The 19,902-nt window shown below is 44.2% G+C and overlaps 6 protein-coding genes across 6 annotated transcripts; 3 read left to right on the plus strand and 3 right to left on the minus strand.

Annotated features, from left to right (window-relative positions):
• Nucleotides 1-763: 763 nt before the first annotated feature.
• VTP01DRAFT_7652 (uncharacterized protein) lies at nt 764-3,988 on the plus strand (the record flags this gene model as incomplete). The annotated part of the gene is made up of 13 exons (XM_069386687.1): nt 764-907; nt 971-1,119; nt 1,180-1,855; nt 1,913-2,019; nt 2,086-2,222; nt 2,296-2,447; nt 2,509-2,853; nt 2,909-3,009; nt 3,069-3,232; nt 3,315-3,481; nt 3,548-3,658; nt 3,731-3,862; nt 3,926-3,988. The coding sequence occupies 13 exons, from the start codon at nt 764-766 to the stop codon at nt 3,986-3,988; spliced, it is 2,448 nt and encodes an 815-aa protein (XP_069242117.1).
• A 232-nt stretch (nt 3,989-4,220) lies between these two features.
• VTP01DRAFT_7653 (uncharacterized protein) lies at nt 4,221-6,166 on the plus strand (the record flags this gene model as incomplete). Its single annotated transcript, XM_069386688.1, has 7 exons — nt 4,221-4,427; nt 4,543-4,614; nt 4,676-4,953; nt 5,009-5,510; nt 5,585-5,744; nt 5,810-5,958; nt 6,047-6,166. The coding sequence occupies 7 exons, from the start codon at nt 4,221-4,223 to the stop codon at nt 6,164-6,166; spliced, it is 1,488 nt and encodes a 495-aa protein (XP_069242118.1).
• Nucleotides 6,167-7,775: 1,609 nt separating this feature from the next.
• Nucleotides 7,776-8,153, plus strand: VTP01DRAFT_7654 (uncharacterized protein; the record flags this gene model as incomplete). The annotated part of the gene is made up of 1 exon (XM_069386689.1): nt 7,776-8,153. The coding sequence occupies one exon, from the start codon at nt 7,776-7,778 to the stop codon at nt 8,151-8,153; it is 378 nt and encodes a 125-aa protein (XP_069242119.1).
• Nucleotides 8,154-8,196: 43 nt separating this feature from the next.
• On the minus strand, nt 8,197-11,370 carry VTP01DRAFT_7655 (uncharacterized protein; the record flags this gene model as incomplete). Its single annotated transcript, XM_069386690.1, has 15 exons — nt 8,197-8,810; nt 8,872-8,953; nt 9,017-9,063; nt 9,133-9,224; nt 9,304-9,454; nt 9,530-9,721; nt 9,795-9,809; nt 9,874-10,009; nt 10,073-10,271; nt 10,335-10,386; nt 10,448-10,481; nt 10,547-10,667; nt 10,747-10,858; nt 10,925-11,049; nt 11,138-11,370. 15 exons carry the CDS (start codon nt 11,368-11,370, stop codon nt 8,197-8,199), a joined length of 2,205 nt encoding a protein of 734 aa, XP_069242120.1.
• Nucleotides 11,371-15,294: 3,924 nt separating this feature from the next.
• Nucleotides 15,295-17,531, minus strand: VTP01DRAFT_7656 (uncharacterized protein; the record flags this gene model as incomplete). Its single annotated transcript, XM_069386691.1, has 3 exons — nt 15,295-16,637; nt 16,707-16,888; nt 16,966-17,531. The coding sequence occupies 3 exons, from the start codon at nt 17,529-17,531 to the stop codon at nt 15,295-15,297; spliced, it is 2,091 nt and encodes a 696-aa protein (XP_069242121.1).
• A 1,640-nt stretch (nt 17,532-19,171) lies between these two features.
• Nucleotides 19,172-19,893, minus strand: VTP01DRAFT_7657 (uncharacterized protein; the record flags this gene model as incomplete). Its single annotated transcript, XM_069386692.1, has 3 exons — nt 19,172-19,225; nt 19,295-19,606; nt 19,663-19,893. Coding segments are annotated over 3 exons (597 nt in total), but the record flags the coding sequence as incomplete, so codon positions are not given.
• Between the last annotated feature and the right edge of the window lie 9 nt (nt 19,894-19,902).

Genomic DNA, 19,902 nt, shown 5'->3' on the forward strand with positions numbered 1-19,902 from the left:
TGAGCAATGCACGGTGAAAAGTAATCTATATGTAATCGCTCGTAAATTTTTTTAACATGGCATGCACCAACGTGCTGCAAGTTGGTTTTTGCCTCGTGGTCTGTGTATCTCCGAATAACTCTAAAAACGTGCCAACCGTAATATGCACACCACGGCAGAGGTAACATTGCACAAGACGAAGATCAATCCAGATGCTGCAAGTTATAAGCTGTAAAAAAGGGGAAATCCACATATCTATCTGGAGACGCACAAACAATCCAACCGATCATCCTGTTTCAGAGCAAGACCAAAGACTACCACTTACTGCCATACAGCAGTTCAGCTTGTTCAGCTCTAGTTTAAGTCTTAGAATGACGAGACATGGATCCGTACTGTACACTTCGTTCGTTACATTTTCACAATACGTACGCACATCTGTATATTTCCGGCAAGTTCTTGATTCACACAGATGCTGTTTTCGTGAAAGTGAAGCAAGCGCCTCTCTATCTTCGTTATTCCGCTCCTCACGGATCTCCCGAACGACAGAGTATTATCAAACATACATAACCCAAAAGCAAACTATGCGAGATAAGGGGATATTTTTCCGCATCACCATGACTTTGCATTTAGATGGACCCATTATTCTTCCCTTCCTTTTTCTTCTGTCACTGATGGGCCGCTTGGAGCTCCCAAACCTTGGTCGGACTTTGATGAAGCTCTACCATGCCGCACGCAAAAACCAAAAATTTACAAGCTGTTCGTTCCTCTACACAAAAAAAATTTCATGGTCGCCACAACCAAGAAAGCAAAAACGACGAAGCCTCAGCCCAAAAAGCCAACTGCAACAAACGGCAAAAAAGCAGTAGCTGCTTCAAAGGCTCAACCTAAAAAGCAGCAGAATGCTGGCGAGAAACGAAAGAGAGCCAAGGTTTGTAGCTAGTTTGCGTGAGTTACATGATCTAGAATGTTGATCTAGAACGAATGATCGCAGGGTCAAGGCTTGGAGTATATACCCATTCCCGAAAGTGTTATTAAGGACGACGACGACGATGTTGTTTCGGACGAGGATCTTGAATTCTTTGCAGCCAACAAGGATTTCGGCAAGTTCCTGACCAGCCTCGACACTAAAGAACTGTCAAAGTAAGCATACAAATCTGCCACCAATAGATTTAGTGCTAAAAGATACCCCAAAAAAATAAGGAACGAGAAAAAGATCCCGCAACTAAAGATGGAGCGACCAAAGCCGAAACCAGAAGACTTTGCAATTTCATCGTCTGACGAAGAAGATTACTACGATAGTCAGGACGAACTGAAAAGCGACGATGAACAGGACAATGATGAGGTCAACAGCGATGTCGGTGCTCTTCTCGAGAGCGACGATGACAACAAGAAGGAGGAATTGGCAGATGAATCGATGGAGGAAGAGGAAGATAGCGAAGAACTTGAAATGGAGGGCGATGATGACGACGAAGCATTCATATCTTCAGAAGAAGAGGAGCAAGAAGTGCAACCGATTAAGAAACGGAAACTGAAGCAAAACGAGTCGGATGAGGAAATGGATTACGAAAAGATTCCTCGCAAAGCAGCAAAGGAATGGACGCAAAGCGAAAAGAGCACCAGATTACCCATCAAGTTACCCACCGGTAAAATTGCACACGTCGAATCAGAGGAGCCACAGCAGCAATCCTCGGCCGAAGAATCCGAGGATGAGGATGAAAAGGTCAATGAACAGGTCGAAGCAGCCGCTCAGTCTACGGATGAGGATGAAGAGGAGGAAAAAGAGGAAAAGAAGCTTAGCAAACCACAATATATCTTGAAGAAGAAGGAAGAGCTGGCGAAGATTGCTACATCTATTTTGGAGGATCCCAACGAAAATGTAAGGTTTATTAAAAGAAATATTGCTGAACGTATAATTTACATGGCCTCGTTGTAGGTCGGGAAACTTAAAGCTATGCGCAAAATTGCAGACGATGAAAACTTGACTGTCAGAAAACTTGCTCTGCTGTCGCAGTTGGCTGTATACAGAGATATCATTCCTGGGTAAGCAAAAACAGACCCGCTCGTGTTATCTACGACACAGTGTTCTTATGCTTTACCATTGTCTAGATACCGTATTCGCCAATTGACTGAAAAGGAACAAGCTGTCAAAGTATCAAAAGAAGTCAAGCAGCTTCGAGAATTCGAGCAAGGACTGCTGCGCAACTATGAACTCTACCTCAAGGATCTAGACAGTGCATTGATAAGTAAGTCTCGGGGTGAACAAAATTTTAGATCTTTCTCTCTCTCTCTCTTTTCTAAACTTGATATGCAATGTAGAAAAGAAGAAGGCGTCTGAGGAAGAGAAATCACTAGCTCTCGTCGCTGCAAAGTGTCTCTGCGAATTGTTGACAACAAAGACTTATTTTAACTTTCGACTTAATATCATGGTGTCTGTTGTGGCCTGCATGAGCACCGTAGAATGGAACGAGGTTTGTATCGAAAGATCGAAGAGTTCAGGCATTGGGAATTGTTGCTAAGTATGGATTTTAGCTCGCAGAAATGTGCCGCAAGGCGATTATCACCGTTTTTGAAGAAGACGAGCTTGGCCGAGTATCGTTGGATGGTGTCATCATGATAACTCGCATGATCAAGAGCAAGGGCTACAACGTCCACGAAAATGTGATCAATACGTTCTTGCACCTGAGACTCAAAGACGAATTGACACCGGAAGCCAGCAAGGGCAAGAATGACAACAAGGATAAAGTGAAGAAACGCAAGAAAGATCAGCCCTTCTTGAACAAAAAGGCTCGCAAAGCCTTGAAAGAGACCAAGGAAATTGAGAAGGAAATGAAGGAAGCCGAGGCTGTCGTGGACAAGGAAGAAAAAGAAAAACATGTAAGTCCAAATCTCCGGATAATGTACTGGCACTGATTTCTGACTCTTTCATTAGCACACGGAAACGTTAAAATTGATATTTGCATTCTATTTCCGCATCTTGAAAAAGCAGGCAACCTCGCCGCTTCTGCCAGCAGTGCTGCTTGGACTCGGAAAGTATGTTATTTTCTCACACAATGCTACGTTGCGGTGTCGGTTACTCAAATGTTACATAGGTTCGCGCATCTGATCAATGTTGGATTCTTTGAGGATTTGCTGAATGCACTCAAAGATGTCATGGATAACCTTGACCACAAGAGCCAAGGTATTACAGCCAGCTCTGGTACCCGAAAACGGCTGCTTTGCATTGTAACTGCTTTCGAGTTACTCGCTGGTCAATGTAAGTTAGCACTTTGGTGGTCCGAGAGAAGCCGACAAAATTTTCTAGAATCTAAACTGATCTGTTTGTTTCCCATTTACAGCCGATCTGATTGAATATGATCTAAAGTCTTACTACGGAGAGCTGTACGGTATATTGTTCGATGCAGCGTTCCACTATATGCTGGAAGATAGACCAAGCCCGGAAATGTCTTCCGAAAGCGAAATGATCCTGCGCGGATTAGAACTCATGTTCTTGAAGAAGCGAGGTGTAAGTTTTTTTCAATGGCTTGCGTCATGTTACAACCTACAACTGACAATGGGGGGTGTTTTGTAGGTCCCAGTGGATCGCATGGCAGCCTTCATTAAGCGATTTTCACTCGTAGCACTTAATATGCCTCACAAGACTGTGATCACTTGCTTGGAACTGATGAAACGGCTGATAAACGTGGGTAACAATGACAAGTGTAACGTAAAACAAAAGCTATGGGGTTTAACTCGATTCAAAAAAATTATATAGAAAGACCATCGTCTCGATGCATTGACTCAATCGGAGGACCGTGCTGCAAGTGGTGTTTACATGCCGTACTTGTCGGATCCAGATCTCTGCAATCCGTTCGGAACCAGTCTCTATGAACTGTTTTTGTACAAGGTATGATATTCATGCAAACATGTAGCGGATGGGAAAGAAGCTGACAGGGAAAACCCAAATTAGGACCACTATGACCCCAACGTGCGCGCTCTTGCTCAAACCATTCAACAATCACCCGCTGTATAACGAATAATAAAAAAGGATGTTTGTGATGTTTTTGGATAGCGCGTAATGACAAAAAACTTGTAATAACAGACACACATTCTGTGATCCGAGGGTGCGTTGGAAGGGGGACAGTTTAGGCATGTCGTGCCTAACTCTATGAATTTCGGCTGAGAATGCTTGTGCGCGCGCCTGATCTATTATTGGGACTGCGGGGGAGGAGACGTATTGACAGCTTTGGAAACAATCTGCCGAAATGTCACTGCTGCGTCGCATCTTGGCAGCACGCGTAGTAGTGCCTCGACGAACATTCTCGGCACCAACTGCGCGCTACTACAGCTCACTGTGGCATGGACCCCTTGCTGAACTTCGACAACTGCAAAGGATCGCGCCAACATTCTACACGCGAGGGCAAGATATTTGTCCGCTGCAAGAACCGAGTGAATTCTACAAAGAGCTAAAGGTTAGTAGTACCTGAACAAACTGCATAGCTGCGCTGTGTTGGCGTATATATGTGAGAGATAATACTTTTCGTGTGAACGCATGCTCATTTGGTGTATATATCAACATTTCTGTAGACACGCATAAGCTTAGCGAAAGATCGAATATTTATCGCAGCATTGTACATTGGACATGCCGAGAAGGATCTGGTATATATGTATAACAAGGAAGGGATTATGCACACCATGTATATTGACTAGTTCTACGCAGATCGAGACACTGTATAAAGCGCTGGAACGCTCAAAGACATTAAAAGTATGCATTCTGGTCGACTGTCTTCGAGGCACACGCGTTTCCAAAGGCGAGAGTTCGGCCACGTTGCTGCTACCACTCGTCCGTGATTTTCCTGACCAAGTTAAAGTATCTCTGTATCACACACCTGAACTCAAAGGCCTATTGAAAAAGGCACTTCCGCAACGATTCAATGAAGGGATTGGATTAATGCACATGAAAATTTACGGCTTCGATGACGCAATCATGTTGAGCGGGTAACGCGATAGATGGAAGATGAAACGTATTGTGAAGACTGAAATCGTGTGTTAGGGCGAATTTGAGCAAGGATTACTTTTCAAATCGGCAAGATCGATACATGATTTTTGAGCGGCATCAGAAGTTATCATCGTACTATCACGAACTGCTGAACGTAGTGGGGTCACTGTCGTATCAATTGATACCCAGAAAGGATGGTTACAGTTTACAATTGTCGGACGGCACAGCAGACCCAGTGCGCGATAGTGCAAGGTTCAAGGCACAAGCGCGTGATCGATTGTTTGCGTTTATCAACAGGCATCTGGAAGGCGTTACAGAAGAGGAGGAGGACGATGCTGATACGGCGGTGTTGCCAGTGATCCAGATGGGACCGTTTAACATCCGTCAGGATGAGCAGATGACGCTTCAATTGCTGAGTATTGCGCACCGAGCAGGGCAGCGCGGGCAGCGATGGATGATTGATCTAACATCAGGCTACTTTAATTTTACAAATCAATACAAATCAGTTATCTTGCATACAATGGCAAGGTTCCGATTTCTGACAGCTGCACCAGAGGTAACATAGTCCGGGTAACTCTTGTCGCAGAATATTCTTTACAGTGGGCTGATAAATATTGATTGCTTTAAAAGGCTAACGGCTTCTTTAACTCGAAAGGTGTATCACGATTCCTGCCACCAGCGTACACATGGATAGAAAAGCAGTTTTACGGTCAAGTGAAGCGAGCTGATAGGTTGAGCGACATTAGCATTGAAGAGTACAAGCGCCCCGGGTGGACGTACCACGCCAAGGGTAAGTAGGCTGTATAGGGGCGTGCCTCAGTTCAGTAATGCATGGTAGATAACGAGTCATATTAGGATTGTGGGCCACGCTCTCGGGTGAACGCTTTCCGATGATTACAATGATCGGGTCACCCAATTTCGGACATCGCTCGAGCAGGCGCGACCTGGAAGCACAAGCGCTCGTAATTACACAGAACAAAAATTTACAAGAAGCATTGCACAAGGTCAGTCAGACCCGCTGTTTAACCACCCACTCACCATTGCTGCCAAGATAAGCTTATCAATCTTTTGTGTCTTTTCATTAATCTTTAGGAAGTCGAGCGACTCCATGCTCATTCGGAGTTAGTCACAGCCGACACGTTCGCTAGACCAGATAGAAGAGTGCCCTACGGAGTTCGCGCTGCAACTGCCATGATAAAGACAATGCTGTGAAAAAAAAAAAGTTTAGAGGCAGGGAGACCACGTGGCTGTAGAAGAAGAGAGCGTTGCACGGCTTCACATGTCAAGTTTCTTGCAATCATGTAACGCAGGCTTTTCTCTCGCACAGGGTTTTTTTTTCCTCTTAACGATACTTTCCGATTGCCCTTCTTGTGCCACCAAACCGGTTTATACTTACTTGCACACACGCACAGAACTTTACGGGATCGACCGAAGCCGCGAGAAAACGGTTGTTATTGATGTTGATGATAACAAATAGAAAGCGAAAGAGGGAGATCTGATCCGTGACCATCTCTGCTGCTACTCCCGGTGCATACATGTAAAAAAAAGTTGAGTGTGTGTATGTGTGTGTGTGCGCGCTTGGGGGCCGCAGATCCCGGCCGCATTTTCCATAACAAGTAAATCGAGAGTGGGGGACGAGGCCTTAAGAGGGAGAGAAAGAGAGAGAGAAGGGACTCCGTTTTGTCTGTGCACAGAAGAGCATATCAGATTATCATTTTATTGCGCGTCTATATCAAAAAATAGAAACACATGGGGGGATATCGGTTGCTGCGAGAGAGATCTGTCGTTGATTTTGTTGTTAAACGATGCGTACTGGCTGATTGTTGTAGTAGCAGTGATACTGATCATATGAAAGGGTAAAACAAGGATGATGGGCATGTAAACATGTTGATATCATATCTATAACCTGCGCGCCCGCAACGCACATGTGAGAAAATTCATGAGAGAGTGAGAATGTTGTCAAAGAGAGAGGAATGATGATAATACATGAGGATGAAGATAAAGAGAAGAGAGACAGAAAGATAGATAGGAAGAAGGGAGCAGAAGGAAGCTTCCGGGTATAGATTCAAGAGAAATATGATCGAGTATTAATTTTTGCTGTTGCTCTCGTTGCTGTGTCTGCTTTCGCGTCGACCTCGCTTCAACGACGGGGCGATACGGGACAGTTCTATATATTTTCGGGCAAGTTCTCAATCAGTTCTCATTGCCGCCTGCATTGCAGCAAAAAGGAAAAAAATCATACCCTTGTTTGGTGGTTGATAGAGCCACAGATTAAGCATTTGCCGGAAACAGCGTGATTTTTCGGGACTGTTTGGTGCTTGTCGTCGTTCATTTTCTGAAGAATAAGGGAAAAAAGGGAAAGGGTTCCAACGGTCCCCGGTTCTTTTATATCTGTCAAGCGTTGTCCCAATTGAGGACTGTAGAATTGGAGTGGTGAAATGTTACGCAAAGAGCGTGGCAGTGAATTGCTTATGCGATTGTAAAAACTCATTTGGAAATGTCATATCGCACGCACGTCGCACAGAGACGGAGAGACAGAGAGAGCGAGAGAAAAGAGGAACGAAAAAAATTATGGATGAGAGAACAAGAAGATATCTTGGCGATGCCTATCTCTACCGTGGTCTGGGTGCACTTTTATCTCCCTCGTTTTTTTTTCTCTCTTGTATCTTGACCGACTGCAACAATAGAGGAAATAATAATGATAAATAGATTCTTCTTCGTCACAAGACAAGAGAAGCAAGAATGACATCGTAGGCCAAAAAGGAAAATTTTTCTTCTTGTTCTCTTGGTTTTCTTCTTTCCCTCCACCAAAAGAATAAAAATGCCATTCCAATGCAAATGTGGACGTACTTTTGAACAGCCAGAAACCTTCAGCGGCCACAGTGCTTCTTGTGTAGTATTCCACCACCAACGACGCAAGTCCGATGCTGTTGTTGCAGCAACATCCCCATCCAGTGCAGAAACCTTGCCGTCGTCGTCACCGTCCTTTTTTCGATTACTGAGCGGCGAGAGGCAACAGCAGCAGCAACAGCAGCAGCAAAGTGCTAATAATTCCAGAATGGAGCAGAATGTCGATATCAACTCTAGTGCAATCCCTGCTTTCATGCCCGCGTCCTTATCACTAGATCAGACCTTTGAAAATGTCAGACGTCGATCATCGTCCCAAAGCGGATGTAGCGAACATGAAGATAAAGAGTAACAATAAATAAATAAAAAAGGAAAGATCGCGCGACTTTTTATTTCTAACCGGGACGGGAGGGCGATATCACACGCGCATAGTCAAGAAGCAGATTGGTCCTTGAGCCATAGAACAGGCACTCCAAGTCTGCATCGAATTCCGGTATGCGCCAGTGCACATTTTCTTCTTCTAAAACTTCTTCCTCCAGCGAAGAGCGACGCCGTTCACTGCTGCCGGCTGCTGCCGATTCTTTACGCATCAACATGCACTGCACGTGAGCAATGATATGATCGTACATTGTTTCCAGTCGCGTGCGTAAACCCCCGTAACGCAACTCAAGTACTTCCCAGCCAAACGGCTTGTACATTTTCATCCATAAGCCACGATGGTACTGCCACAGCCGGTCCACTTCTTCGCGCAAACGCATCAACCTATCCTGAGCTAGCTCATACAACCGCTCATAATCGCGATTACGATAAGCTTCCACCATGTGCTGCCGGAGACGGCACTTTAAAGAAAGCACAAGCGCCAAGCGGGCAGGTAGCTCCAAGCGCGCGTTAAGTGGATCTGCATCCCGTTTACTATCCATCGCCTCGAATAAATGCGCAGCAATTGCTGCATAGTGTGCCTCCATGTCTTCGTCCAAATATTGAGGTGAAATGAAGCTTAAAAATGGATCTAACGGTGACATAAGTATATGACTATATCGTAAATGACCTGCCGCATTTGTATGACTCACCTTCCCACAGCAGCCACTTGCTAATGTTGGGTGTAAAATGTGTTCTAATCGTGATAGGGTTTCCGGACGGAGTGTCATCGATCTTGGCGGCATATTTCTTTAGTAACACGCACGCGCAAATGGCTTGATAAATTGCTCACTTTACCTTTGAGGCAAAGACCCAGTCATCAAAACTTGCTCCACATATACCCTCTGTTGTTTTTGTTGTCTTCTAGTCAGTAAATATGAATTGATCACGGGTGTATCTCCCCCGGTACTTGCCGAAATTTCTCTTGAGCATGGCGATGTCGATTTCGTCCTGGTCGCTATATCCATGGGCAGCATAGTAGCAAATTCCTGGAAGGGCGGAGAATCTATGCATATTTATAACTGCACTTAGCTTTTTTTTTCTCTCTCTTCTGGAAGCATCAAATGCCAGCCTGTGCTTATTACATATCACATTCATTGCCTTCATCGCCCCAGATAGTGAGGAATGAGTTTCTAACACCGTCTTGCTTGCTTTTGGCAGCTACGGTGCTTGCCCTGACAGATTCAAAAGTGAAAGGCAGCGCTGTCCAAAATCGGCTCCACGTCCACGCTGCGCCTAAGTGGAGAGAAACGGAAGGGGACACAAGTTAGATCATTCCACATGACCCACGTTCGTTCTTGTACAACTTACATGCAACCCATGGTTGCTGACAGCCTAACTCGCGGTGTTGGTGCAACTTTTGTGTGTAAATCTCAGGACTAGTGTGGTAATAGTCCCAAAAGACGAGATCCACGTTGGTTGGCATCCTATCCGTGATTTCCGGCGCATCTGCGGGATTGTTCCTCTCATCATAATAGCCTTGCAACGTATTGTTTTTGGCAGCTGGAAAAAGCAGGACCGTTTAGCTCCACCCCTGCGTTGGATCCCATCAGTTGTGTTACAAAGTCAACGTTACCTAGGCAAAACAGCACTAAAAATTTCCACACTCAGTACAGAACAGGTAATAGCGAAAGAAGCTTATTAGAACCACTTACTGTCTGACCATATCATTGGTTGTAATCCCAAGCGTACACAGATCTCATTTACACGTTGCAAGTGCTCCACAAAGATACGAGTCGGTTCCTTATAGCCGAAAATCTGCCGATATCGACCTTCTCCTACGCCGTGTGCCTTTTGGAAAAAGTCGGGAATAATTTAGACTCCCATTAGAAAGAATGAAAGCATCACTTTTACCTCATCCATGCCCAGATGAATACGCTTTGACCTAAACGGGCTAGCGGCTGCTTTTATCATCTTCTCAATGAATTCGTACGTCGCTTCAGATTCCGGGAGCAAAACCTCTGTGTTGTCACGGAGATACGCATAGTGCGGCCACTGGAGGATTTGCCCCATGTGCCCAAGAGTCTGGATGCAGGGGACGACCTCAATTCCTCTGATAATAGGTTTAGCAAATCTCGTGGATACATCCAGTACTGCATGGCTTTTAGGGCCTTACAGGTCAAATGCATAGTCATCCACGGATGTGAGCTCTCGCTGTGTATAGCGCCCTAGAAATGGTAATCGGTGTCACGATCATGACAACCGAGAAAAGATTCTGATTTGCTGTACCTCTGAGATAACCGAACATTGGTTCCCCTTCCACCTAAACAACGCACACCGATCTAAGTCACGCGATCTCACTGCCCACGTTTAGATGCAACCACAGACCTCGTAGGTATCTTCAGTGTATAGCTGCAACATGTTGAGCCCCATCAACGACATGTTGCAAAGCAACGTATATATGCTTTCTAAGCGCAGCACTCCGTTGCGGCTGCAATCAATCATGATGCTGTAGATGATATTGTAAAAGACGACAGGATTCGATCAGTTAGCAGTGCTGGTGGAGGGTAACGACATGCAACGCATACCCCTGTGTATCGAACTGTGCTTGCTCCTCAAAGTTAACAAGGTTGCCGTGGTCACCCGTCAAGACCATCAAATCTCTAGCAGCGCCCAGCAGCCTTCCCAGTGCTCTGAATGCTAAGGATGCAGACATGAATGTGTCAAAACAAATATTGGAACTAATCAGGCGCATGTGCGTTTTACCATCTATTTTTCTATTGTAGCGAACGAGGATTCCAAATCGTTCGCCAGCGGGTATAGATTTGTAGTTTGAATAGTTGCTGGCAGATATGAGTTGACCGGGTCGTAAATCTCGATCATATGCAAAACTGCCAAGACAACAAAGATATATAGAAAAAAATGCATTCTTTTAACAGATCCATACTACTAAATTGTATGCTTCCAAAACACACTCACTTTATATGCCACTTGTATTCGGCTCCATTTTCCTGCATGCTGCTCTCGCTGACAAGGTTTTTATGCGGCGCGTACTTTATGATCTTTGAAACGCCGTCTTGAAGCTCGATGGGAAGTTGCAAAACGTCTATAACAAGCAGAACGTGGTTCGTGCTGACCCTCAAGGGTGCCGTCACGCTGTAGCTCGGAGACATGACATCGTCTCGCGGTATAGGGTCGAAATGGTCCGTCATTTCGGAAAGAGCAACTGGGCAACGGGGAAAAGGCATTCAAAAAATTCATGCTTTGCTGCGATGAAAAAAGTCATTCGGAGTTTGTCCTTTTAACACAACAACCTCCCATCATCAGGCTTTGTGTGAGCACCATGCGGTAGATTTAGTCTGTATCCCTTAAACGGATATTGTGTAATGCAATTACGGTAAGTATTGAACTATCATACACAAGAAAATACTCCATGAGTGGATATGAACTGTATTTTGAATCAGGAAACATAATGCACTGGTTATTCCCACTAAATACAAACAGTGGTATGTTTCTAAAAGCTTCTATAGCCAATATGTATTTATCCAGCCAAGTAACATCCTTTTCCCCCAATCATTGTACGCATAGTCTCCAGTTTTCATTTTCATTTTTGGTTTGTCGGCGTCGCACAACTAGAGTGTGAGGTTGTGGACACCAGCGGTCACTGTGATGGCGAGCCAGCGCACAGGAGACCAGGTGGAAAAGATAAGAGTAACAACATGAGGAACAATGATCCTCGTTATCGTTGTTAAAATATAAAGAACAGATACTACACTTGATCTTAGCCAAAACGCCTGAGAGGATGAGGAACATCGAGGTACCTAGGACATCGTCCTTTATATACCTTTCAGATCCCGTCGGAGTTGCTGCATAATAGAAACTTTCCATGCTGCGGAGAACTGTAACAACGAATGGAACGGATAGCAATCGTTCAGTATAAAGATCTTGATTGGTAAAGTATTGAGGTGAATCAATTGCTTGATATTTGTTGGCAACGTTTTGTACTTCAACAAGCGAGTACAGGGTCGCTATTTTAAAGACCGACCATGCGAACAAAAGTGTAGCGCACAAAAAGCGTGACGAGATTTTTGGTAAGTTTGCTGTCTAACTTTGTTTCCAGGCCAATGCAGTGGTAATTTATATGATACTCATGCAATGTATCATTGGAGAGCGACTGGCGGGAACCCGTCGACCGCTGCTGAGCCTCCTGAAATCTCACCCACCACGACAGAACACGCCAACAAAGGGCAATGCTTCTCTGACAGCCATGCGTCTGATGAACAGTCGCGTACTTGCGCTGACTGCGATGCTTCGATGGGGAAGGGAAAAATCTCTAATCTTTGCAAAAGGTTCTCTGATGACGCAAGGGTCACGGCTACACGCTTAAAAGCGAAGTTTGGCACTTTAAACGGATCTGGATTCACCGTATGAACCGGTTATGCGGCAGTAATGGGTTCAACTAGATAGACAGCAATGAAGCCTTGCGGTTTTATTACGATATGAAGTCGATGGTCTTACAACCATTCAAAATGAGGACACGTCTGCGTGGTCAACAGTCGAACAGTCAATTTACGGGTTCATCACAAACACAACCGCCACAAGTGTGACGAAAAACTTCGATTTCCTAAACGCATCGCAAACGAAGCCATTTAACTGCATTGTTGAGCTAGCAGAACCGTGTATTCAACAAAACGTCAAGGCATCCGTAGTAAGCGCATTGATGTCAGCGGTGGTCAGAAGTCCTTGTCTCTCTGCTTGGAACATCTTGTCCGTATGATGAACCACTCGAAACTTTACTAGGGCAATCAATATGGACATTCGCCTCTTTCCGCTCCTGCTGCCAGCTTTCCGGCAATTCGTTTACTGGAGCAATACTACATGGCGAAAAAAAAAATGTTCTAGTCATTACGACGGAGATATATAGTCGAAGGTTACAGCTGGACCGCCACACGGAAGCGTCGGGTAAGTCGCTTCCGCCATCTGGCACGAGTTTATCATGCGGCAATATTCCAAGTGCAGATGGATACGGATTGAAAGAAAAACTCAACATTAGCACTAATGAATTTAATATCTTCCGCACAAGCTCGATCGTGCTTGGGCCGGATATCAAAGTTTACGTCGGTCCTGGGGTAGGCATAAAGGCGGTGGATTTCAGCGGCTCGCCGAATATACATCTGAGGCGTGCTTCTTTGGACGGATTCTCGGGTGAATTGCATTGCCTGTCTACTGTCTTTACGTTTTGCGACACACCTCGTGGATATGGGGCGAATCCAGAATCCATTGAAAAGCTTGCATCCGTGTTTTTGCAGCTGGGCGCAAACGAAGTCCTCTGTCCACTCTGACTTGCAGAAATCCATAGGTAACTTACGGATGTAACCCTCCAGCGCCATGTTGATCAGCAACGGGCGTATGTCGGCAGACCACTTTTACGAGCTTTTCGGTGTGTATTATGCGCGGGCTAATACAGCAGACTGCTCATTGAAGGATGCTATAAGTACCACGAAAGTATATATGGAGTCGGATATCTCGCACGATTTCCTCGATCTCGCCGCGTCGAGTAAATTTGAGCAACATAGCGGCGGTCGCAGCTAGCGACAGTACGAAGCTCAACGACTTCAAAGGTTTCTCTCAACGCTCTGTTAATTGCTTTAAAAAGTGTGGGGATAAAGAAGATTTGTAGTTGTATCTATTTAATCAGAATCACCCCAGCTGGGCAATGCACTCATATCTCCTCATGCATATCACTTTGTGCTTTTATGCGAAACAAGCATAAGCACCCGATTTTCCCAACTTTTCTTCTATTGAATTTGCAAGCTGCATCTCTTCCCAACATTCTTTTCTTTCTTACCGGTTGTTACCATATTCCCATCTTGCTCTGAGTAGCATATGTAGAAATGAGTAAGGCTGAATAATGCCGCGCGACCTTGCTAGGTTTCTGACGTTGTAACTTGACTAAAAATTTGATTCTGCGGTCGTCACTTTGTTCGATGAATGCTGTCCGTAGTACTTCCCAAAAAGAAAGCATGATGGCAACAAAGCCATGTTACTCAAATCCACGGGGGAACAAGAATGGGGCATGCTCTTGATGCATGTAACATGGAAAAGGTCGGCATCGGTAATGAATAACGTATATCCATTGAAACAAGACGACCAGCTAGCCCATTCAGGGCCTAGTGCATGTTGTCGCGTCTATTTGTCGAACTGCTCCTCTTTCCTCAATCCGATCGAGATCATGCAAACGTACGTATATATTGATTATCTACAGGATGCTAAGCAAAACGTTGATAAACATTTGGCAGGTTGAAGCAGGAAGAAAAGGAAGGGAAGAAGGAGACAGAAAAGTTGTTCCAGAAGCATGCGGCGAAGATGGATAATAACCTGAAGATCAGCATTGAGGAGGCGCTAAAAGGTCTATACGCTTGTGCCCAAAAATTCTACAGCAAATTATCTGTAAAGAAGAGAAAGATGAATTGAAGGAGGACATTGGTGATCTTTCCCTTAAGATCATCAATACAAAAAAATAACTTGGACATAACAGAAAAGCTCGAAGGAAGAACAAAGAAGCGAGTAGAATTCACAAAATAAAAGCTGGCGCAACAAGGACAATAAGAAAAAAAAATGGAGAAGACGCTCTGCTTTTATTTATTTTATCACATTTATATAAATATCATTGCTATCAATTAGCTTTCATTTCTTATGTTGTTACTAGATATTATCTGGAAAGGACTGATTACCAAATTTCGAGCTGCCTAATAATATGCTATATGCCTCGTTCGAATCTACAGATCCATTCATTTCGAGAATATCATCTCTAATAAGGAGAAGGCCAACTTCAGGCACTAGAATTACATTATGAACATGTGTAGTAACGATATCTTTGCTGATATCTGCAATACAGTCTTAGGCTGTGTCCATATTTAAGGAGAAACTTGAGAAGAAGATCATACAAATTTAGAGGAAGATTGGAGTGAATGATGAAAAGTCCAGGGGCATTCTATCGTGTCCTTTGACTGCTGCGTTGTCAAGAACTATGTGGTGCTTGTCATCGCAATTGTCTCGATTCTGAAATATCATGTCTAATTTAAATTGAAGTTAGCGACAGATCGTTTCAGTGATCCCTTGATTGCACGCACATGTTAATTTTCCATCATCGTGTTTGTAGTACAAGCATCGGTTTTTTCCGCGAATGTCGTCGAGAACAGCGATGCAAACATCGATCTACCACTGTGCTCGAGTGCTTTGAGATAAAAGTCTGTTTCATCCCAATTGGTATTCGTGATGCACAAATATCTTAAGCTCGGCATTGTTAAGAGGGCTTGAAGATATTCTTCCGGTCTTTTAACAGGATACTGCAAGCGGAAATTGCAGAGTCTTGACGACTGCAGAGTGCACAGGCATGAAATATCTTGTGCTGACAGCATATCGGACAATGGCGCTTTACTACTCCTTTCATTATCCGAAGGTACAACGTGTAGTTTCTGAAGATTGGTGAATTGACTGGCTGTGAAAAGCGCATCGCGAATAGACAGCAGAGGCGACTGACGCATTCGAGTTGGCCCTAGGTACCAGCCGAAAAAGACAGGGTCTGGATCATAATAAAACGTAAAAACTCGCAGAGTCGAGCAGTTTCGAGCAAACTCTTGCAGCTTTTCCGGGATTAGACCGAAACATAGGTTGAGAGATAAACTTATGCGTTGATGCATTTTGCCCAAGACTTGGTAGAGATCGGTTCCATCATCAAATGTGATATAGTTGAGGCTCACATGCTGCGCATTCGCACACAGCAAAGGCGGTAACGTTGCAGCTCCTCTTTCCATTTTCTTTCGGTCTTCAAGCGTAACCAAGTCCATAGATAGACTTAAACGCTGAATGCTCGGAAGACCACCTGCGTCTTTGAATGGTTGCCAAAAGTCTTGATACAACAAACATTCACGTAATGTCAAGTCCAGATGTTGCAGAGAGGTTCGTCGACGTGTCAAGTAAAAAAGCAGTTCGCTTTTCAGTATAGGGCAATTGATCTGGAGGGACTTTATGGGGCTTGGATAAATCGACTCATCAAACGTTTCCGAGCGGTTATTCAGGCACAAGGTATCCAATTGAGAGCAATATCTGTTAGCAGCTGCCAAAAGGACATTCCATTCGATGTGCATGGAACCGCTATCCACGCGGAATGCTTTGAGATGAGGGCTCCTCGATATCAGCATCGACACAAATTTCGATAGCCGTGAATCAGCCAAATTTTTCGGTGCAGTGACGTGAAGTTGAGTGAGATGGAGCATGTGCCGTACAGTCCGGAATCGCCTTGGATCAATGCTAAAATGAATGGAAAGATACCTGAAGTTCCTACAGTTGGCAACGACACTTGGAAATTCGTACATATGCGAGGATACACCAAAGTCCCAGAGTGTAAGTCTTGTAAGGATATTCCAATTTAGAAGCAGCAACTCGAAGCCAAATGTACTGTCGTAAAGGAACGCCTCTATATTTCGATACCAGCTCAGCACAGGTTTCTGAGTGATTTAACTCTATTGCAGCAAGAATAGCTTACCAAATCTTTCAATCCCAACGATATTGTACCTTTGTAGAAGAACGAAAAGATATCTGCGTTCTTCTGAAGGGCATTTAATCAAGATATTCCTGACTTGTTTGCCCACCAATTTGGGTATCAGCTGAGTATAGTTTCTGTGCATGTAATTCACTGCGTCTTCGTTGTATCCTTTGCATTCTGTGCTGAAATCAACGATATCCCACATGCTTGTCCATGCATTGAAGCGTTGCTGCCATGTCTTGCAAGTGCTGCGCAGCACACTCGATCACGCAGGTCAAGTTGAGAGAAAATTTGATCAAAGAGTTCGTAAGAGAGCTTGTTCAGAATCGGCATATTCTTTTCATACAAGATGTCTGCAACCTGTGCTTTTTGCTTGATTATCTCTGGGTATCGAGCATCGTACGGTGATATTTCGTTGGCAGCGTGGTCCAGAGCCAATAGCTCATCGCGAAATTCGCCTCGGCGGTGATATACCCGGCATAAATCAAGGTATATTGTCGACGTGACGCGATGTTTCTCGATTATTAATAGAAGCTTTTCCATAGCAGAGTCATAATACCCCTTTTTTTCCAACGCTTCAGCCTGTCTTTGTAATATGGTCGGCACGAGGGTGCCTGAAGTATGCTGAAGCGCTCGTTCGAGTACAGTTGTTGTCTCGTCAAAGCAGTTACAGTCAAAACTGCGATCGCCCTTTTCGAGCAGCTCAAGTAGCTCCTTGATTCCGGACCTTTTGCTAGATTTGACTGCTCCATCGCTCGGACACACACTGGTGAGCAAACGATAGCAAAAGGGAAAATAGGAAAGAGAGCTGCGCCTAGTCGGCATGATGATGGGACCAGCATTAAAAAATATCCAAATTAAGGAAATTTTCAAAAAAGGGAATCCTCCCCTCATCTGTAATAGACTCACACAACAATGCATATTACATGATCCACGGAGCAACAACGAAGTGTCTACCTTTGAGTTGCTAAGGCGCTGTAAAAAGAATCATTTCGGACAATCAACACTATGCTCCTGTTGCAATACATCTGACACACATATCTCATAATAGAATCTATCATTAATGGAATATCAGTAAGATACTACTCGTAGAAGAGGTCAGCATTTACATAAACCAACCATTTTGGAGTTAGAAGCTGTATTATATAAGCTACCGTGACCAGATATCTTCAAATGCAAGCTAGCTAACCACGACGGTCTGTAAGCAGCTGCTACATATAAATATTCTGAGCATTCATTGCACAGCACTGTTAATAGATCCTATCATCTTTTTTCTGGCTCCTACCCTATCGTGTTCCGTGTATAAAAATAACAGACACGAATACTTAGAATGTCTCAGAGTTTTATAAGAACGCAGTCTAGGTAAGACTTGTATTCCTCGATACTAATTACACTACGGAAACCAAAATAATAGAAACTATTCTTTCCAAAAAAAAAGACATGGATAATATTCGATTACGAAGAAACAAGACGATCTTGGTTACTTTAAACGGCAGAGCTCATAATTTCAGCTCAAGGTATGATCCAATCTCAAGATCTTTTGTAAACGACAGTCGCAATGCCAAAATGCAAGATCGTTTAATGTCTAATGTCTGAAGGATATGGACTTCTTGGAATGGAGGTGAGATTAAGTAAACGCTTCTTTTCATTGTGCCTGTAGGTAAACTCAGATGACAACGACGCATAATTTTTGTGTCCCTTTCCACGGAAAAACGAAATTCCGAATTGGAAGGTACCTGTGAAGAACTTTCCCTATATGATAACAGGATGGGCCGCTTAGACCAGCAGGGGACCGGGGTGGTAGAAGGTTAGTTGTACCTATCACAAGCGCGAAGTTCCACTACGAGACGTTGGGTACCATGGGCGGGACGGTTCTTCGTGCGCGATGCGGGCCCAAACCGGAACCACCCCCATATTTTTCTTCTCGTTATCGTAATTGTCGTGTTCTACGCAAAAGGAAACATTTTTCGTTAGAAAAGAGCATCTTGTTTATGCTCAAGTTTGTAGTATATCTTTGAAGCAAGACGCGATTTGCATGAATTCCAGAGGATTCGGTGGTACCCACAATGGGTACTTGCAAAATCTACTTGTACTATGTGTGAACGAAGAGCTACGAGCCTTTCAAAGTTCATCGTGTGTAGACTTACGCAAGAGCGAAGTAGCGGCAGGCATTGTCCGCGCAGGTGGCAATGACCTTGGTAATCGGACACGTCGCTGATCCGTGCACGTCGCGCAGTGGTGGGCAGTTAACTCAAGACATGCTGGTTTGTGATCAAGAGCTATGTAAAACGCTGCTCCAAAGATTCGAACAGATGTAGTCCTCCTTCCCCGCATACTCACACTCAGCAAATCAGTATGCATAATTTGTCTAGATCTAAAACATGACTCTGCAAGCTGTCATCCACCGTAAGGTTTCGGTTAAAACAGACACAGTAGAGATAAAATATAAGAGCAAAAATGTTATTTTAAATGGGAATATCGTCCACTAGTGAGATGTCATCTAAAGCATATGACGAGGACTATGACGAGAAACGATTACGTTAGGAAAATATTATTCATACGTTGAATTTTAAGCTATCCGCACTTACTATGGACACATTGGCGGTATCATTGGACGGGTTAGAAGAATAATTTATACGACGAGTATCGCCTTCTTCTTTATTCTTGGGTATCCGAGAAGTAGGTTCATTTTCATCGTGTGATTGCGGTAAAGACAGTGCCGACGATGACGATGAAGTTCCAGTTGAGGATGATGATGATACATTGACAGAACTGTCTTCAACTACGGCATTCTTGCTATGATGGCTATCGACCTGCTGCTGATCGTAGGATAGTTTCATATTCCTTGTGCATATAGAGACGATTTCGTTCTGCAATTCTGCCATTTCCATATCATTTGGCTACGCATATCCAAGTCAGAAGGCGTACATTGGGTCTATAACACGAGTTTCCTTACTGGTATGTTAATATCCAAGAACGTCAATGTATGGTTCATTTTGATAGATATCGATAGAGCTAAAACACCAGCCATCGTGATGTGAGGATTTCGAGACAGATCGAGACGTGCCAAAGTGCTGTTTTCTGGAAGACATTCTGCCAGTGCGATGGCGGCGCTCGAGTCGATGCTGGTTTCAGCCAAGTTCAGCTCTTGCAAAAAGTGATTCTTCGAAAGCGTCGTTTTGATACTCTGAATTTC

The sequence above is a fragment of the Rhizomucor pusillus genome (genome assembly GCF_041956525.1).
Source record: "Rhizomucor pusillus strain CBS 183.67 unplaced genomic scaffold VTP01scaffold_4, whole genome shotgun sequence".
Classification (NCBI taxonomy): Eukaryota; Fungi; Mucoromycota; class Mucoromycetes; order Mucorales; family Lichtheimiaceae; genus Rhizomucor; species Rhizomucor pusillus.